Source organism: Cnephaeus nilssonii (genome assembly GCF_951640355.1).
Source record: "Cnephaeus nilssonii genome assembly, chromosome: 13".
Classification (NCBI taxonomy): Eukaryota; Metazoa; Chordata; class Mammalia; order Chiroptera; family Vespertilionidae; genus Cnephaeus; species Cnephaeus nilssonii.
The window spans coordinates 9874212-9895101 of NC_137084.1; the positions used below are offsets into that span (position 1 = coordinate 9874212).

Consider the following 20890-nt stretch of genomic DNA (forward strand, 5'->3'; position numbering starts at 1 on the left):
TTTCCCTGAAGAAACCTGGTGTCTTCCCTCACTGCCAAGAATCAGAGCCCTGGCAAGTAACAGACGAAAGTGTAGAGGGGCACCTGGAGCATTGGCTAGTACAGGCTCTCCATGTAGGGAGCCTCTCTAGGAGTAAAGGCAGCATTATCCCTGCTGAGTCAGAAGAGTCTATCAAGAAAGCTCAGATTTGGGGGGAAGGCCAACTGAGCTCTGGGTTACGTGCTTGTGTTCATGTGATATGGTTGGAAAAGAGGCCAAATGGGGAAAGAGGGAGCAAGGCTTCTTCCAGCTGAGTCACTAAGAAGTTGTGATTAATAATCTATATATATATATAAAAGCCTAAGCAACTGTTACAACTGAACAACCAGAATGACCAGAACGACTGGTCGACCAGTTGCTATGATATGCACTGACCACCAGGGTGCAGATGCTCAAGACAGGAGCTGCCCCCTGGTGGTCAGTACGCTCCCACAGCCAACCTCCCATGGCCAGCCAACCTCTCCTGGTTCCTCCCCCTGGCCAGCAAGCCTCCCGCAGTCCCTCCCGCATTCTCTCCCCGAAACCAGCAGGCCCCGGCTAGCAGGCCCTGGCCGGCCTGGCCCTGATCGGGACTGGGCGAGATGTCCCCGATAGTCTCTGATCCCTGGCCAGGCCTAGGGACCCCACCCGTGGACGATTTGCATGCACTGGGCCTCTAGTGCTATGATAATACTGATGAGGATGATGACAGTTCATATTGACGGAACCCTTACTATATGCCAAGTACTGTGCAAATTACCTTATGGATGTTCTCTCATCAAAGCCCCTATATCACAGGCATGACTAGCCCCATTCCACAGAAGAGGAAAGTGAGGCTAAATACACAATCCAATGGCCCATTTGCTAGGAAAGGGACAGAACCAGTATTCAATCTTGGTTTGCCACCGTGCTACCTCTCATTCATTTTAAATTAGGGTATCAATTTCCTCCAGCTGCAAAAAGGCATGGCTACATTTCTCATATTTACCCTATGAGGTCCCTTCTGGACTTAAGAGTCTAGAATGACCTCTCTCCTCTCCACCGAGAGGAGCGTCAGCAACTAGAGAAGGGAGACGGAGTTCCAGCTGAACTTTTCACTCAGATGAAGGCAATTTGGAAATTCCGCGGCCCCGCCCTCTGGGAGCAGTCAGTTGTCCAGGCCTGGAGAACATCTGAGAGGTGACAGAAGCCGTTGGAGAATTCCAGGAGGGCCAGCTCATGCAACCACCCCTGCCTGCAGTTCTATATTTGCCTTTTCCCTTCGTTGGAGGACGCTAGGTTTTTCCAGACAACATTTGGAAGGCTAAACTCTGGTTACCCCGAATCACGGACAAAAATAGATCTTAGGTTTTACGTATTCATTCCGACCCAGTAAAGAGAGAGGGTGGGACACAGTAACGCTGTATGTGTCTGCTTTATGGAATTCGTGAGAGTTCAACGTCGTCGCTTTTCAACGTTTGAGTGCAGGAACAGTATTTACATTGGACGGCTTCATTCCGTTTATACTCTTTTTGGACAAGCGGTGTGGACCCAACCAACACTCCTGAATTTAAAGCCTGACTCTGTGGCTCAGCTTTTCTTAAAAAAGATAAGGGAATTAAATATGCCCCCTCACTGATGCTGTGGCTCAGCTTTGCTTAAAAAGACCTGGGGATTAAATATGGCCCCTCACTGCCTGGGTGGGAGGAGGAATGAACTGAACTTTAAAAAACTACCAGGAAGTAAATAATTATGCCAAAAACTTGCGTTTTTGCCAGGGACTCCGCAGTCTTCAATTCTTGCAGGGCTCACGTCAGAGGTGCTGTGGGCATCTCCACCCCAGCCTTCCTGTCTGGGCGGAGAGGCGACAGTGGGGAGAGCACTGACTGGGTGCCGGAACCTTCTCCCACCTGTAGTTCTTTGACATACAGAATCCTGGCTTCCTGTTTACGTCACTGCCTAAAAGGAGGGATGCCCAGGAGGTTCGATGTCTTAGTGGGAGCCACACAGCTTTTCAGAGACACTGCTCTTTATAGCTCTCCAATCCTCCGTTGTGGAGCAAGGGGCTGCAGCTGAAGGGCCTGCAAGAGGTTCTTGGCGCAGGTGGAGGGATTTGTACTTCCTGTAACTTTTCCTGTCAAACAACTGTTCACCTCCTAGCAAAGAGCCTGCTGAAGTCAGGTGGAGCAGGCCAGGCCCAGCACACTGCTGTTCAGAGAGATTAAAGACACACTGGGCCCCCTGGCTGCCATCAAGCTGTGCGCAAAGGCCTTACCCCAAGAGCCTGAGGAGAGAAGGCTTCTGCTTTAGACTTAAATTCCCTTCCTAAAAAGGCTCGGGTTTTGCCTGCCTCAGCATTGCTGTTCAAGAGACAGACTCTGTTAAACAGCGTATGGATTAACAGGGGTTCAACAGTGGTCCCCACATGGGCCCACTGAGGAGCCATGGACAAACAGGGGGAAGATGTGAATAGGAACTTTCCAGTCACACGCGTGTGCACACACACAATTTAAAAAAATATTGTATCTAACAGCACATGTGTCAAAATGTCCCTAGGTTATATACCCAGGAGACAGACACGAGAATGTTCAGAGCAGCACTGTTTGACATAGAAAAATAACTGGAAATGAGGCAAATGTCCTTTGGCAGGAAAATGGCTAACCAAAGTGTGGTGTATTTACACACTATATTATACAGCAGTGAGAAACGAATCAATCACCGCCACTTGTAACAACATGATGAATTGAGAGAAATAATTATTTACTTCCTGGTCGTTTTTTAAGTTCAGTTCATTCCTCCTCCCACCCAGGCAGTGAGGGGCCATATTAAATCCCCAGGTCTTTTTAAGCAAAGCTGAGCCACAGCATCAGTGAGGGGGCATATTTAATTCCCGCATCTTTTTAAAGAAAAGCTGAGCCACATGAGAGACACATGTTAAATAGAAAAGAGACATGTTCAAAAAGACTCCATGCAGCATGATACTCTTTTTATAAAGTTCAGAAATGAGCAAAGCTTGTTTAGGCGTGCGAACGTGTGAGATAAAACTTTTTTTTTTTTTAAAGGAGGGGAATGATAAACACAAAACTCCTAGTGGCACTTTCCCCTGGGGAGTAAAGCAGATGAATGGGATAAAGGAGGCGCGCAAGGTCAAGGGAAACTATTGGTGATGCTCTCATTCTTGCCCTGGGTAATGGGTTTGTGTGCTTCTACTTCATCTGGTATTACAACTTAGATATATATGTTTACATATATCCTGTTGTATGTAGGAGATGTTAAAATAATATTTAAAAATAACCTATGTGGCCCGACTAGTTGTTTTAAGTTGCTGAAATTTGAGGATCAACCCATACTGGCTGATCCACAGGGATCATTTTGATTATATACCATATTTGTCCAAGTCCCTAATTTTAGATCGCGTGACTTCAGTCTATATCTAGGCTTCCTAGGAAATATTCATTTGGACACTGCAGTTTTCAATCCTAAAATTTCTCCAAAAGGAACACCGGAGGCCCTTACTAGGAAACCAACAGTAGTTTAATATGTGAATTGAAGGCAAGACAACAGCCAAGGGAAATTGAAATCCACATTTATTGATGAGAGATATATACACAAAAGTTAAAACACTTAGTGAAATCTTGGATTCACAGATTATTTCCAGTATATAAAGAATATCCAGTTATTTTACACATGAAATGTTACAGTAATCAGTTCACATTGTTAGAAAACTAAAGGTGAAAACAAAAGACCTCAACTACCCAAAATGTGCTTTGCCAACAAGGCATCTCCTAGTACCATAGATAAGAAACAACCCAAAAAATTAGTTGAAGTTTTTACCTTTTTTCATTCATTAGTCTTTAAACACTATGTGCTATAGATGCTCTATGCTACACGACTTTAGACTAATAATGGGGATTATGAATGTGAGGGAAACAATGACTCTTATCTTTCATTCTGGACACACAAGAATCTTCAGAGAGAATCCTGCCCAAAGGCTAGCTTTCTTTCAATACGGTTTCTACCTTGAATTTGGACAGGAGTTGTAGAAGCCACATTTCCCAGGGAAAATATGGCTGTCTACCCTATACAGACCTTTCACTCCACTGAAAATTAATGTGTTCTGTGCCCTCAGGAGATCTCTTAGGCTTCACTCCTCTTGTGGAAAGAGGGGAGCACTCAGTGTTCCTAACTGCACGTGGCCATTCTTCTCTGAACTCGCAGAGGAGAAAGAGCTCGCAGGAACTAGAGACCCCACGGCATTACATGGAGTGATAATTACACAGAATGCGTGTTTCAGGCAGCAAGTGTATCATTGCATTAGTTCATCTCATCTTCAATCACTCAAAACATGCACACAGAGCCTATAGGTAGAGTTCATACTCCCTTCACATATGTGGGATCTGTGCTTTATCCGTTGCCTTTCTGCAACCCCAAAGCTGTACACTGACCACCCCTGTGCTTCTAGCGGTCTTTCTACAGACGTTTACCGCCAGGACTGTGCTTCTGTGGGGTTTGGCTTGCATGGCAGTGGGTCAGTAAATATCTTTCCTATGTCCTGACTCAAGACACCAAGGGAGACAAGGCTCTTCAGAGCCTTGAAGGCATGAGCATCATGATCAGCATGTGGCAATCAGAGAGGCAGGCCTTTACATAAGGACATGATGCTAACATGCACAGAAGCAGACTCACTTGTCTCTCTGAGCCCAACCCACCAAGCAGGGGAGGGCTGCAGATCCATGTCCTCATTGTAAACCTAGCTAAGCGTAGACAATCAGAAGTCCTACAGTTGCTTTCGCCATGCATCAGACAGATGGCAGATGAACTTTCACTAAGAATCATGGCCCACATCTAACCCTCCCTTGCTCTGAATTGCATATCGACAAAGATGCTGGATGCACACAAACTTTCCAACAATCATCGGTACAAAGGATTCATAGGTAAGTTCTTCACGGATATACACCCCCAAATCACATTAAGGAAAAGGAGAAATCATTCACCACTAGGTATCTAAGAAGGAAAAGAAGGGTTTTCAAAACACCAATCAACAAGTCTACTACATTTAGTTGAACAGCGAAAATTAACATTTAAATTAAGTTAACATCTACGCACCATCACACTGTAATTACATATAGATACCTACATTATAGCTACACAAGTGCATAGGCACTGTTCTTCATGCGTGAACCAAGTGTTGCTGTGTACACACAAGAACTTCATGCTTTGACAGCTATCTGTACTTGAAAATCACAGGTACAATCGTTGCCAGTTGAGGGGAACTTCTAATCTGTTTGCTTAATGAAGAGCAAGTTCAAATATATCCCAGTACACTTTCTATGTAACTGACTATGTCTGAAAATGTGGCAAAAATACTAGCCCTACAACCATATCAGAAAGTGTGTTTGACAGAAGGAAGACCCTCCTTGCCTTTGAAGTTGCTATTGGTTTGCCTTTGGGGGAAATTCCATAGATTGTTAGTCACCTGAGGACAGAATCTACCTGGGCTGTTTCTAAAGAATTTCAGCATAACTTTAAGCTCCCACTTACAACCCCAATATTGCTTCATTGTTTTCTAAAACGATGTGCTCAATTGACATAACACTTTGACACTTATTACCAATTTGCTTGGCAAGAATGAACTACGACAAATCTGTCCTGATTTGCTTCCTCGCACTAACCCTCAATCTCTGCTATGCAAATTTTCCCAAGCCAGTTTTTACACAAATTAGTAGAAAGGCATGGGAGATTCTGATATAGACATGATCCCGCTATTATCACCTTATTTTTCATCTTCTTGGAGAAAAGTACAATTAGAATGCTTAGCTGGCAAAACAAGGCCTGGTATCAAAAATAAGAAACCAGCACCATCCTTTGAGTTAAAAAGACTAATTATTAAGATGCAGAGCTTAACCAGTTAAGTTAGGATGTAAGGGATCGCTTGTTCTTTATGGTTCTTTTGTTCATTGCATCGCAAAGGACTGGGTCCTTATATTTTTAAAATGTGGCTGTATGCTCAGGAAACAACTGATAGCTCTAAATTGCTGTAGAAACTTCTTGTGCAATTGGTTATAATTGGTTATAATTCTACATATGTGGTTATATAGAAAATACCATAAGAAAATATCTATCTGCAAAATTACAGATACTAAATAGAGGAATTCAGTCCGCACTGAGTTCTGTATGATGTATGAAGAATAGATACAAACCTAGAACATTATTAAAGGCTAAATCAATATTAAACATATAGTATTCAGCACTATAAATACATGTTCTCCTGCTCTTTATAAATAATAGCAAAGAAGCCCGGGGATTTGTTTAAAAAAAGAATGTAAGGTTGGGCTGGAGGAATCTGAGAGTTTGGGATGCAATACTGATCAGAGGGCAATATGTTGGCCCTGGTAACATAGATTCTTATCAGGAAGCCAAAATATATCTGCTGGCAGCAAGGTCAAATGAGATTCACAGTTTGCCAGCTCTCTCCTCAAGCTGTAGAAAACAAATAGAAAAACAATATACAAAAATCCTCACAAAAGTAGTTTTTCTTTTTTATATATACAAATCTCTATAGTGACCAGATCATCTGGTCTGTGCTGTGCAACATGGAGATACAATGCTGAGGTTCACCAGGGGAAGGAGGAAGGGTGTGTGGAAGGATCTGGATGCTGAAGGGTGAGCTCCTGGCAAGGGATAGAACGCTCCCGGAGCACCAAGCAACCAGAGGGCCAGCTTTCTGATCACACATCTCAGGGAACTCCCTCCCCGGGGAGAAACCTGAGACCTCGCTAGACCGACTTCCTTGGCTAGTGTGCGCATTTCTCTCCTACCAAAGGCAACAGGCTGTTTGAGGCAGGCTAAGTGGTTGCCATGAGAAGAAACGGAGCCCCAGAAGGAGCGAGGCTCTGAATGCACATCCCCGTCTCCACGGGGGATGATGACAAGGGCAGCAGTGAGCTGTTATGTTCCAACACTCACCCAGGAACTGGGGTGTCTCCAGAGGCGGTGGGGACTTGTTGCTACCCATGCTCTGGGTCCAGTGCCGACTCTGCAAAGCAGTGGAGTCTGATCCAGCGGCAGGTTTTATTTCAGCACAGAAGGGCCCCATATAACAATCAGAAGGACTTTTAAAAATATCTAAGTGGATACTTGGTCTGGAGGTAGGAAGGTGGAGCAAGGCTGGACATAGTAAAAAAAAAATGATAGGTCATTATTGAGAATATTATTTAGAATGACTGAAATAAGAATGTGGGGCTTCTCTTACTTTTCCACAGATGCATATTTGGGTCAATTAAGAGACAGTCTTTCTTGCTGCTCTTGCATCAGGCCTTCTGCACTAAGAGTTAAAAAGCAAACTCAATCCTTTTAGTCCTGGTTTTACATCTGGTTTCCCCCAAATCTAAAGAGCGGAAGTCTTCTCTGGTGGTAAAGGTGCTCACAACACAATAAATACTAAACCCATTCCACAGTTAGCTAAAGTTTGGACAAAGAGCAAGGATGCAAGCAGTAGCCCATTGCAGCAGAAACAAAAAGTGCAACAAGGTTGTTCAAAGGCCATGTCGGCATGCACCTTGCAGACAGACCATGTTGTCTATCAGTCCCAGAAACTGAAGAGGGGTGATAGCCAGCACAACTCCATCCTTGTCAGACAGAGCTTCTCTACCTGCAATGTGATGCAAACCAAGAGGAGAAATGGAAAATGAACTCCCTCAAATTACCCTATATCTCTCTGCAGAGAAAGGTCTTGCCCGGGCTCACTTGTGCGTGGGTGTGCATGTCCACCTACAGGAGGAGAGAGAAGGCGTTTACAGACAGAGGCTGTTATTGTGCAAGTCTTGCACTGAATTTCATAAGACTGTTCAGGTTGATTTGCCAAAGGCTCCTGCATGCGATTAGGACTGTCTGGGGAGAACTGTGTGTTGGGTGTTAGGAGTGGGCCCTGTTGTTACAGCAGGAATGATGCAAGAGCTTGAGTGAGGCTGTAGACGCATCCGGTCCCCTCATGGTGACTCTGGCAGCATTTTCCCTGAGCTGAAAATGGGACAGTGAGTGTAAGCAAAGAGCAGTTTTACAGAAGTGGGACAGTGAGTGTAAGCAAAGAGCAGTTTTACAGAAGTGTGTCTGTGTCTCAAAACACCACATGGTCGATTAACATGACCACCTTCCAAGCTTGTAATCCACCAAATAAAGACAGAGGCTTCCCCCAAAGGGGACGGGAAAAATGCCAATTGATTATATTTTAAGTCAAAGGGACCCACAATAATTACTAAAGTCATATTTTATAGTAGGAAACCTCTTAGGAAAGAAACATTAGAGCAGAGATCATAATATCATGGATTCTTAGGGCTGGGAGGGGGTTTTAATCATTTAATCCAACCCCTTCTCTTTACATATGGGAAGGAATGAGGCTTGGGCATAAAGTGACTTGCATAAGTTATACAGCTGACAACTGGCAGTGTAAGTCACATGTTTCCTCTACCCAACTGTGTTACTTCTCACCATCTCTGTTATTACCTGAATTAGCTGTGTTATGCTGTACAATCAGATAACTATTCAATTAAGATTACGTCATCTTATTCTAAAACCAACCATTGGTTGTTTACAATTGTCCCTTACCGCAGCAACAATGATAAGTGGAATAAGAAGAAAGGAGGAGAAAGAGTAAGGAATTGGGCTTTTCTTTTGGGAAAATCATAGGCAGCTTTGAATTCACTCCATTCAAGAACAACCTGCCGATAATGTCACCTGCCTGGCTTGGCACTCAGTAGCCTTTCTTCTAGGTTTTAGCCAGAAGTTACCACAGATACAGAGACCACTAATCTCCTCTGACAACTAGAATTGCAAAACTCTCACTTCAGAATTACTTCAGGCTCTTAGCTTAAACTTAATCTTCCTAGGTCTTACTCTTCTTATTCAAGGAACAAGTTATTGCAATAACCGAAAATTCCCATTTGGCCCTTTTTATTGGCTTGGAATGAGTTCAGTTGGAGAATAAGCAAAACAAAACCAGCAACCCAGACAAGTGCATGGCCCCAAGAGTTTGAGAGCAGTGAAGTGGGAAGAGCTACTGCCTCCACTGGGTGTAACTGCTGAGCACGTTTAGCCATGGAACCAGGCAAGAGCTGCCGAGACTTGTCCAGCAAGAGTCTGAACTACAGGGAAGTCTCTCTGAGCGTGTGCGTTCCTATTTGGGTTGACTGCTGCATTCATGGGAAAAGAAAGTGCACACAGAAGCGTTGACTCTGACAAAAGTGAAAAATCGTACCATAACCTTCACTTTTGAGAACGTAAGGAAGTGTGGTATTTGCAAAAGCATGGCAGGGTTGGGTTTCCTTTTTGGGGACCCAGTAGATGAGTTACCCAACTCCGGAAGGGCTTCTTGACTTTCAACACACATGAAAATGACATACTTCTCCATGCACAAGTGCAAAGGACCTGACACCCCCTAATCACTCAGTGGTGGGGTTCCTGGCATTTTCTACCAGGACTATATTTCCCCGAGAAGTGAATTTCCCCTAAGCCTTTCTCAGCTTCCAGCCTAAACCCAGGAGCTGGGCATCTTGGCATCTTGGCATCCTTGCTTTAGGTTTTCATAAACAACCAGGCTAACGAGTAGTTGGAGAACAGAAGTAAATATCTGTCTTTTAGGAGACATGGTGACTTCCACAGGAAACGAGACTATAGGCTATGTTCCCACACCCAATAGCAAGTAAGGAATTGAATCTGATAGCTACCTGGTTCAGATATCCTCCCTGAAGTCCTGTATTGAGGACCTGTGTGACCGAGGTGATTGCCCTGATTGTCTGATGCCCTTTGCATGGGACGCACAGCCTCAAAGACCTCAGATAAAGCCTCACCTTGAGAGATAAGCCATTTTTCTCACTGATTGGATTGGATTGGATTCACAGAATTGTAAGTAGTTGATCTAATGATGATTCCCCTTGGGTCTGCCAATGGGCAAAAATGAGACAGGGAAGGATTAAAGTCTGCTCAGTTGGTTTTCTCCTGAAACAATTCTGATTCCTAAAAAGAGTGAATGAGTCTGTAACAAAAACAACAACAACAACAAAATACAAAACAGACCTTATAGGATGTGGTGTATGCATCTGGCCTATCATATAAATATAACATTTATGCATCATCAAATATTAGTGGGTGATAAGCATTTATATCTGTGTTGGAGCTATTACTATAAATCTATGTATATCACTGGCAGATCAAACATATCCTATTTAGAAAAGGTTGTTAGAGGTATACTCTGGATCTATTTGTTCTGTTTATGGCACATGTACTGGGCAAGGAAAATCCCAATGGGCACAGCATGAGAAGAATGAATGAGGCCTAAAAAAAAATCAAAGGACACAGTCATGTCAGCTCTATCTACATCCTGGATTTTCAGGCTTGTCTTGAATTTGAAAAAGTATTAATTTTTAATATAATTTGTTGAATCTAGATAAATATGATCCTACGTGTATTTTCATGGAACTATTCTATTGCATAGAATCTCAAACCAGAAATACCTGCTTTGTTAAACTGTGCACTTATACATTTATGATCTCACTGGGTAACGAGGAAAACGCTGAAGACAAAGCAAACAGAGACGACATCTAGGCAGCGTCTTGGGAAGATAATCCTGAGACTGTTCTATCAAGAAACATGTCAGCCTGTACATGTGTGCTAAGCTGGTCTTAAGTAGCAAAACCGCAAGCTCCTAGGTGCCTTGCCCATATCCTTCTCCTCACCATAAGTCCCACTTATAGACAAGCCTTACCAGTTTCACAGCTGCACCCGGGAACTGTCCCCCTGACGCACAGTGTCTGCTGCAAGGGATACATTTCCCACAGCTGCCTTTCAGCACATCCTGGGCCACCCTGCTCACTGTCCACCTAATGAAAATGAAGACCAATGCCATTCTTTAAAAGCAAAATCTGCTTAATACTGCTCAATAATGATCCTTATCCAAAAATAACTAGGGGCTAAGAGACAAAAATAATTGAAATCTCGGGTATTTTGTATGTTCCAAAGGTGTCTGATTTGGAAGAGAAAAGTCACAAGGACTAGGTAATAAAGGGGATGTGGTGTTCATAAACATGCTCTCTTTAGAGAATTTAGACCCTATCACAACTCATCAACATCTCACCATCCATCTGCTGGCCTCAGAAGACCACCTGCCGCCCACATGTGAACCAAAGTTCTACACACTCCTTCCAATGTGCTTTATTTCTCAGTGATTCATGTTCAAGTCCTCAGCAAACTCCCAAAGCCAGAAACTTTAGAAAAATACTGTGGGTTATTCACTAGGAAATGATAGTAGAGACACTGAAACATTTAACCTACATAATCATTCAGGATTCGTTGGGTGTCAACAGCATGCAAGGCACTGTGCTGCTCCTATTATATTATTTCCCCAAACTTTCCCAGCCTTGAAAAGGTCCCATCTGTGTTGTTCCCATTTCATGGTTCAAGGCTGCCTTGACTTTGCCATAGGAATGGCACCTTTTAAGGATTTTGCACATATGTAGTTTCCTGTTCTTTTCGACAGAGAAGACTGGGGAGGAAGAAGGTTGGCTTTGCTTCCAATGTGTCCTGTAATTGGATTTATGTGCTTTGATATAATATAACAAAAGCTTTCTACATATTAGATAAATGACAGTCTTTTGTTTTTATCAAGAGACAGTATTAAAAGAGGCACAGGCAATACAACTGTCCTCCGTGTGTAAGAAGAACACAATGACTAGGCCTTCTGGTTTACTGAGAATATGACTGAAATAATTTGGAGATAAAAAATGTCTTTTTGGTAGAAACCCAAACAAGAATTTTATGGGTAAAACAAAGAAAGTGAAGCAGAGATCAATATGATCTCACTTGATTTCACGTGGACAAGATGAATGCAAACCAAAGGCCAACAAATTTGAATATTTGAATCCGATTAACATGTATGTTGACTGTGCTCTCTTCCTTTTGTCAATATATACAGTGGTTCTATGCAAATTACATTCTAACCCATTATCAAATTTAGAGCAGATTATGCAACATACTCTGAGAGTTCAATAATGCATGTTCACAGACTAGGTGGGACAGAGCGGAGGCTCACTGGGCTCTACAACCAGCTGCCTTCAACAGGTCCACTCCCACTGCAATGCTCTCTGAAACACTGAGCTAAAAGAGCAGACAGAAGACAAATTGTCACAGTTCCTAAGACAAGTACTTGCTTTTATCAACACATGGGCAAACCCTGCAAGACACGGAAGGAGAATTACTTCTAGAGGCTCCTAACAGAATCTCTTGTGCGTAACAAGGCGAAGCATGGAGAATACTTGGAGAAACAACACACGGTGTGTCTGCTCATTACCCCAAATCCCTGGAGTGTACCACACAGCTTGAGTCACGTCCCCTGGGAAAAGAGCATCCATGGTCCTGCATCTTGAGAGAAAAGGGAAGCTGGCAAGAATGTGTCTTCAATTCAAGTGGTTCCTCCAGCAGCATCCATTCCGACAGTAACACACGCGAGAACATTAGACGGTTACGAAGCATTATTTGGCAAAGACACAGCACCATGCCTATCACTGACTCACAACAGGTCCTCTAAGCCTCGGCTAAACAGATTAAGTAAACATAGAAATATAGGTGTTTTTTTTTTTCCTTTTTAAAGAAAGCTTGTTTATATCCTCTTTTTACCATGACATACACTGGGGAGTTTCAAGAATTTGCTGAGAGTCACATCCTTATTTTTCACGTTTCCAAGGTTCTTCCTCAACACTGCCGTCTGCTGACTTCCCATTGGCTGCCAGAGTTACCTGAAAATAATCATCATCAACATCCAGCTTACAGGCCATGGACCAGAGAACCACCCCGTGGGTTACGTGGAGGAGCACCAAATCCGGCTTAGACCACATGACTTTGATATCGGTTTTAAATATTGTCCCTTCCAACCAGATTTTGAGCTGGTCTTGGGTCTCAACACTGATTTGTGAACATTAAAAAAATACTTATTTGCCTTGGGGGCCTATTGAGGGACTGGAGACACTAGGCAATTTGGGGGATAACTTCTGCTATGCTTTTAGGGTTGTGGGGGTGTCTAACTACTTAGAGACCCATCACACAGGAACGCAGTCCTTAAACAATAGTGCCCGTGTGCTACTCCATACAACCACAGAGAAAAAATCCAGAACTAGGCAGCTAGTTCTACTCATGCACGTGAAAGGTTCAGTTGCAAGAAGGCCAGGTGAATTTGACACATGTCCAATTTTAACACCAGAAGGCACGCTGGTCTGGATAGCAAATAAGCTATGCGAGCTTTACAAATGAAAAATAAAAAGGGGGCATTAAATGAGCCTGAGGCCATTTACTAATCAAATGCAATCAGCAGACTGTCTATACTCTGCTCCCCTGGCTCTGAGCGAACTGAACCCTTCCACACAATGGGAGGTTTTCCCCTCCACGTCTACATTTTTCCTAGCTTACCTTCCATCTGTCTGTCCTCAACGTCATGTGCAAACTTAAACCCACGACTGATATTCCACATAATGGAGAGACTGGATTTATGGAAGCATTAGAACATGGAGACATGACAAACGCAGCAATGTTTGAAAGAAATCTGACCTTCCTCCCCAAGTGGAAGTGAAACGCATGCGTCATGGACACACACAACATGCTGGGAACAGAAAACCCAGTGCCCCTCACGAACCAAGCGAGTGAAAATAAAAAGGAGTCATTCCTCCAGTCCCCATCAGGCCCCCACATGCAAGCAGCCACGACCGCCTCCCGTGCAGTTACTATGATTAACATACAAAAGCTATTGCGTCACTTTCAAACTACTTCACAAGGCTAGCGATTGGAAACAGAGAGACCAAGGTGAGGTAACGATGCTTGATGTGGTTAAAGTTTGACCAGAGCTGCAGCAAAGTGGCTTCCCCTTCAGTGAACTGTCAGGACAGACTGCCAGGAAGGGGCACGCGGTCTGCCTGGAGAAAGCTGCCTGTTCTCTCTGACCTTGGATGTGCCTATTTGGCTTTCAGTGAGGAACCAGATCCGTAGCTGAGCAAAACTCTCAATCACAGTGTGGTGCCTTTGGAAAACCAGACAGCACAATGGATGGAGGAGAGGGGAGATGGGGGGCGGGGGTTGTCCTTTTGTTGTTGTTGTTTTGATGCTGGGGCCTGTGTTTGAAAAGTAGCTGGGAAAAAGCAGCTTTTTGGGCATTTCCTTGTCTGGCTGGATTAAAGCAATCTGGGACTCCACTCCCCGATCCATTGCACCCCTCCTGCTCCAACCACCTGAGTAACAGGAAGGCAAACACAGGGAGGGAACTGCCAGTAAGCACTGATGTCTCCCATCTCAGTTTTTAAAAAAAGTAAGACGGAGGATGGACCAGAAGGAAATTCAAAGGCATGAATCAATGTGATTCAGGTATTCTGGGAAAGTGTGCTAATTCATCTCCATAGCTCTGGCTGCCTCCCCACGTCAGTGTCAACTCAGTTAGTTGGTCTAGAGTGAGGAGAGTCAATTTGCCTCACCTAGCAACGCCTGAGGACCAACTAACCTTCACTGAGCTGAACCCAATCTCATCACGAAAAAAATCCAAACTGCCGAAATAGCCATTAAAGCAATATGGCCACTGATTCCTTTCCATGACATGCTCAGTTTCACTACTTGACCATCTAAATCAGGGGTGGGAACCTTTTTTTTCTGCCAAGATCCATTTGGATATTTATAACATCATTCACAGGCCATACAAAATTATCAACTTAAAAATTATCCTGCCAGATTTTTGTGGATGAACTGCTGCTCTTCCATACTGCCGGCAGTATTGGAATAAATGCTCATATATGATTTTAAAAAATTACCCTGCTACATTTGGTCATTTAATTAACTCACCCCTAATGCCTTGGCAGGGACAAACCAAATGATTTCTCAGGCCTTGTACAGCCCACATGCTGGACGTTCCCCACCCCTAATCTAAATGCTAATCCAACAGCAAGTTTGCAGGTGGTTGGTTGGGTAGTAGGTTATGGAGACTGAGCCACTATCTCTATGGAATTTTCCAGCAAAAAAAGGTTACCTGAATTAAAGCATAGGGTCAAGATGCTAAAAGGCTACATTCAACAAATATTTCTAGAGCGCCTACTGCATGCTTGGCGCTGCTTTAGGTGCTAGGACACAGTACTGACAAATGGGAACACAGTTCCTCTCCTCATGGGCTTACGTCCGACTGATAGGGACAATTGACCAACATCTCCTTTTAGAACTTGAATTGTTTTGCTTTAAAAAAAAAAAGCAAATTTCTCCTGATGTACTTGATATTCTTTAATGGAAAAAAAAATCCAGGAATTCTGAAATCTAAAGATATCCCCATGCCTACATACCTTCTTCAATACACGTCCTATACAATATTGCTAAGCCTCTTATTATGTTCCAATAAAGGTCACAGCATAGACAGTTAACAACTAGGAGTCTTCTTATACATAATTGCAAAATTAGAAAATATGTGATTTCATTTTGTTCAGTACTACTATGTTTCCTTGTATGTAAGTAATTTGGGATCAAAACTTAACCACCACTTCAAAATCGTACATTCATTTTCCTGTTCTCCCTTGCCTAATTCAAGGCTTTGCAGATAATGGCCACTCAATAAACACTTGATGAATGTGATAAAAATATATCTGGTCATAGGAATGAGATGGGGTTGCTCAACTAAACCTCACAAGGCACACAATAAATACTTATTGAATATAATAGAGCATAAAGCCATTCCTTGGGAATGTTGATCCTTGTTGACCCAAACCAACATTTTAATGGGAAATAATCCAGCATTTATTTAGATGTATGAAATACTAATTTTCTAGGAAAATGGAGTATATTCTTTAGATACATCTGAATTACTAATAATTTAAGTCATTTTCACAGTCAATTAATTTATGCAATTGCCTCCTGATGGGTGGGGTCCCTAATTTGTATCAGAGCCCTGGTTCACCTACTCATGGACCTCATATAGAAGGGAAGAGCAAAAGCTGTGGCTGGTCCATTAGACTTCTGGACCTATGTTACACTCCAGTAGAGAGGGTTACTTCTGTGTCATCCTAAGTGGTCTGGCAGAAGCCATCGTATATATTTAGAATGACCCAGAAGTAACACATAAAGAAATCAACTATTAAATGAGATCTCGTCAACAGGAATTAAAAAGGTATCAGAGATATTTGTCGGGTTCAAATTTTCCTCAAATGCTACCTGGGACCATTTTAGCAACCCAACCCCCAGAGTTGACTCTGCTCACCTGCCAGGGTTTCTCCAAGTTTGCTTCGCTCTGGTCATGACACTGCCTTTGACAATGTCAAGTTAGTTACAATGAAGGCTAGAAAGAGCTTATCGAGCTTGAAGACTTAGCGCCCAACGGCTTAGGAGAGTCCAGAACATCCTTGCTTCAGGAAAGAGGGTGCTGCCAGGCAGTGTGTGAAATGTAGTGGTTTTTAGAAGACATCTGTGGATGATCATCCTGAAGGATAGTTATCCTTTACTTGAAAATGTCCCCATAATCGGAGCAAAGTGACTGCCAGGTCACAACTCACATTCCCACCAAAATAATTAACCGAAAGCAGCTGCACAGTTATGTGGGCACGTTTTTGACCAATACATGATTCATAGCCAGGAGGAAAACTTGTGCTATATAAATTAAATGAATCTGGGTATTTCTCTTGGTGCTTCACTTGAGGAACAGAAAAGTTGAAAGCCAGCAAAACCCTAGAAACCACAAATTCTTGGGCAAAATATTCAAGAAAAACAATCAAATTTGTGGAGTGGGTGGATTGGGGGAATCAGAATGAGAGTTTGTACATCATATGGACGAGAGAAGCAACTGATTGGCTCTTTCACTGTTAGACCTGTTGATTCCCAGCCATGTTAGACAGAGTTAGATGATCTGGGACTCACAGAAGCTTGGGTTACATGATCCTTTAGAAAAATAAATGTGAACAATAATACATGCAGGGCTTTGGTGTTCATTTTAAGAAATCGAGCATGCACTATCATATACAGGTCTCGATATCCATGAATGGGAAAGGTACCTTGCACTCATCTACTATGACAGAGTTGTGTGCGGCATAGACACATTGATTAGAGTTGCTTTCCCTATGGTTCTTCATGTCGTCATAAATGGACTGAGTCTTGGTCATTTCAATGTCTTCATGCGCTCGGTGCTGGGAGTCAATGGTATCCAGCTCAGACTTGGAGAGGTGATAGACAATCCCAGCCCCGAAAGAGTCACCCACAACATTGACGGATGTTCTCATCCTGTCCCTGGAGACAAAGAACAGAAAATGTTTAGTGAGGAAGCAGAATGCCATGGTAGTTGAGAGGTCAAGGTCTAGAACCAGAGGGTTGAGTTCAGGCTTTACCTTTCCCTCTGCCTGGTCTCGGGCAAGTTGCTTAACCTTAATTTCCCTGTTTGTCAGTTAGAGATAGAAGTCATACTTCTCTCATAATCTTGTGTGAAAATTAAATGAGAAAATGTACATAAATTGTTTAGAAAATTGTCTGATGAAAGGTAAGCACCCAATAAACAATAGCAAAGAAAAAGGAGGAGGAGAAGGAGGGAAGGAATAATTAGAGGAAAATAATGTGTCTAGATCTCAGAATTAGTGTCCAGGCTCCAGACACTTCTAGCTACATCCAGTATTCTTTTGTTTTTTAATCCTCACCCGAATATATTTTCCCACTGATTTTTGAGAGAGTGGAAGAGAAAGGGAAAGACAGAGAGAAACATCAATGTGAGAGAAACACATCGATAGGTTATCTCCTGCACTCACCCTGACCAGGGCCCGGGCTGGGGAGGAGCCTGCAACTGAGGTATGTGCTCTTGCCTGGAATCAAACCTGGGACTCTTTGGTCTGCAGGCTGACACTCTATCCACTGAGCCAAACTGGCTAGGGCTGCATCCAGTATTCTTGATTTAAATTGTTTGTAAAAGACTCTACTTCAAAGATTACTTCTACATATTTTATTTATGAATTCTACAGAAAAGAATAACAACCTATGAATTTCAATGATAGAAAATTCATGTTTTTGTAAGGATTGGAACTAACACTGCCTTTCCCCTGCACCCCAGGGTAACACACACATATACACAGACCCAGCTGTTGGGTAAGAAACTCAGCCACGATTTTCTTCCTGACCAATATGTGTAGTGATTATGCATCCTGGAAAAACCAAATTACTTTGTCTTGTTCTCTTTATTAACCTAAAATAATTAAATCTTCCCAAGTGCCTCTTGAACAAGAAACTGTTAAGAAAAAACCTTCCTCAAATCTTGCTTTTCAAGTTCTGATTAAAAAAAAAAAATAGGATGGTTGATAACTCTCTCTTTTAGAAGATCAGCAACCGGAAAACTAATTAAGTTCTTAAGAGTAAGCTGTGTTCTCTCATCCAGAAGTTCAAATGTTGATGAGACACTCAAAATCCTAGAGAGAATAATGCTGGAAAATGAGAGAGAGAGAGAGAGAGAGAGAGAGAGAGAGAGAGAGAGAGAGAGAGAAAGGAGGGAGGGAGGGAGGGAGGGAGGGAGGGAGGGAGGGAGGGAGGAAGGAAGGAAGGAAGGAAGGAAGGAAGGAAGGAAGGAAGGAAGGAAGGAAGGAAGGAAGGAAGGAAGGAGGATTTTCAGTAAAGATTGTGGTGAGACATCTTAGTCCACGTCAGGGAAAAAGCTGGTATTCGAATTCACATCAGGCTGCCTCCAGAGTCCATGCTTTTTCTTAAATACTATCAGGTATTTTTTTTTTTCTTCATACCCTTATATTGGGGCTTCTTAGCAATCTCTACAAGTGCCTGATTTTGTGAATGACCTCAAGACTCCATCTCTATTCATGTTTTCATGGGGAGATAATAGCTGGGACAGTGAGCTACAGAGAAGAGGAAAATAATACATGTTAAATCTAGGTGGTAGAAGCACTCAGGAGCATTCGGGATGGCTAATGAATGCAGTGAGAGGCAGAAAGTAAGAACTGCCCAAATCATGTAAGGCTTTATCAGCCCAGTTTGGGAGTTATGACTTTATCCCAAGGGTAATGAGAATCCATTGAAGAGAAAGATCACCCATGTTCCATTCTGAAGAATGGACTGATGAAGGACAAGACAGAGCAAAGTCCACTTAGTGAAGAGGTGGTGGATCTGAAGAAAGATGAATCTGAGAGAGATTTGGGAGACAGACTTACAGGACTTGAGAATTGATTGGTTATAGAGAATAAAAGAGAAAAGAGTCAAGGATTCCCTCAGGGTTCTAGTTTGGGCAGCCAGTGGACATTGCTACCATATTTATGGGTCCTAACTGATTGTGGTGGGAAAGACTCTGGTGTCATACTGAGTGAGGTGAGGGCCTTGACCCAGCAGAGGGGAGATGTCCCACAAATGGTTTGGAGTGTGGACTAAAGAGCAAAAGGGACATGTGAGCTGCAAGTAGTGAATTAGAAGTCAACACCTAGAGCGGCCATGGGTGGATGCCAAGGGCATGTTTAGTTTAATCCTTGGAGAGAATGTAGAGTGAGAAGAGCAGACAACACTTAAGGAATGTGTGAAGGAACAAGAGTCAGCAAAGGTGAAAGGAAAGTAGAAGAGTTTAGGGGAAGATTGTTTAAAAAATAAGGGTGTGATGGACAATGCCCACTACTACCTAGAGCTCAGGTAACATAAGAAAAAGAAGTGTCTCTTGGTTGTAGCAACCCAGAGGCAAGTATTGACAGGCAAGGGCACCTTTAATACAGAGGCAGAGAGAGAAGTCAACTCCCCATAGGTGGTACATTGAACAAGAAATGAGGAAGGGGAGACATTATAATCAACTTATTCAGGAAGATGACTGAGAAGGTGAAGAGAAGGAATGGTAGATGGAGGGAAACAGAAGATAAAAGAATTTTTGCTTTGTCTTTGAGGCCACCAGGGGAATATCTGGCCAACTCTGGGGAAGTCCGACTCTGGCCAAAAGCAGGATATGGGAGTTTATGGTTCACACGTGGAAAATTCCTTCACAGGCCAATACTTTCATTTTCTCTTGAAACCCTCTCTGAGCATGTAGGAAACCCTGCTGACCTCAGGAGCTTTTAGGCTACTTGGTAAAGAGAATTTTAGAGCATTTGACGCTATCCTTGGGTCTGGATGTTATGTCAGGACTGTGAGAAGGAGGAGAGATGAGAGCAGAATGTTTTATTGGATTGGATTCATGACAGGTGACATAGCTTTTGGAGCCACCAGGAACCAAAGCCAAGAGAGGGACTTGAATAAGCTGCTTCACGCTGAGGCACTGGGTCTGGCTCCCTGGAAGAAAAGCCAAGGTGTCTGTCTCTCCTGTCTATCTCTTGATCTAAATCCTCTGGCAAGAAGACATGGAATTGTCTGAAAGTCCTGCTTCTCACAGAAGAACAGAGCCAGGGAAGCAAAGCCACCCAACATTCATCTGCTTCCTTCTATTGGGTTGAACCGTATGAAATTGCCATTTCTCTAAGTCCTGTAATGTTTCATATGATTCAACTTAACATTCATACAAACAAGCCATCGTGTCTGCCTCTCAGAAGGCAGGGTGCCCAGTGTGACAGAGGGGTCACCTGAGGCCCCAGAGCTGAGAAGGCTGGCACAATTCTGGGAATCCGAGGGCTTAAGCCACTTGAGTTTGGGAAGGGAAGGAGAGGCCACAGAAGCATTGGCTGAGTGTGAATTTGGATTCGAGCCTGGATTACCATCCTGGCTCCGGCAGGGCAAGTTACTTAGCCTTTCCCGCTCAGCTTTGTCCTCTGAAAAACAGAGAAAGTAATACCCACCTCCAAGCACATTGAGAAGAAAATAACTGCTGACATGTACTGAGCGCTTGTCATCTGAGAGGCCCTCTGCCAAACTCTGCATCTAAAAGACCTGGCATGGCGCCTGACAT

General features: G+C 43.2%; 1 protein-coding gene across 1 annotated transcript in view; it reads right to left on the minus strand.

The window, feature by feature from the left end:
• Window positions 1-12676: 12676 nt before the first annotated feature.
• Window positions 12677-20890, minus strand: part of SLC1A2 (solute carrier family 1 member 2) — a gene marked incomplete at its 5' end in the record, with an annotated part of 45785 nt that continues 37571 nt past the window's right edge. The window contains 2 exons of the mRNA XM_079786985.1: window positions 12677-12782; window positions 17046-17277. Coding sequence (XP_079643111.1) covers window positions 12711-12782; window positions 17046-17277 — 304 coding nt within the window. The 3' untranslated portion in view covers window positions 12677-12710. The remainder of the gene's footprint in view (window positions 12783-17045; window positions 17278-20890) is intronic.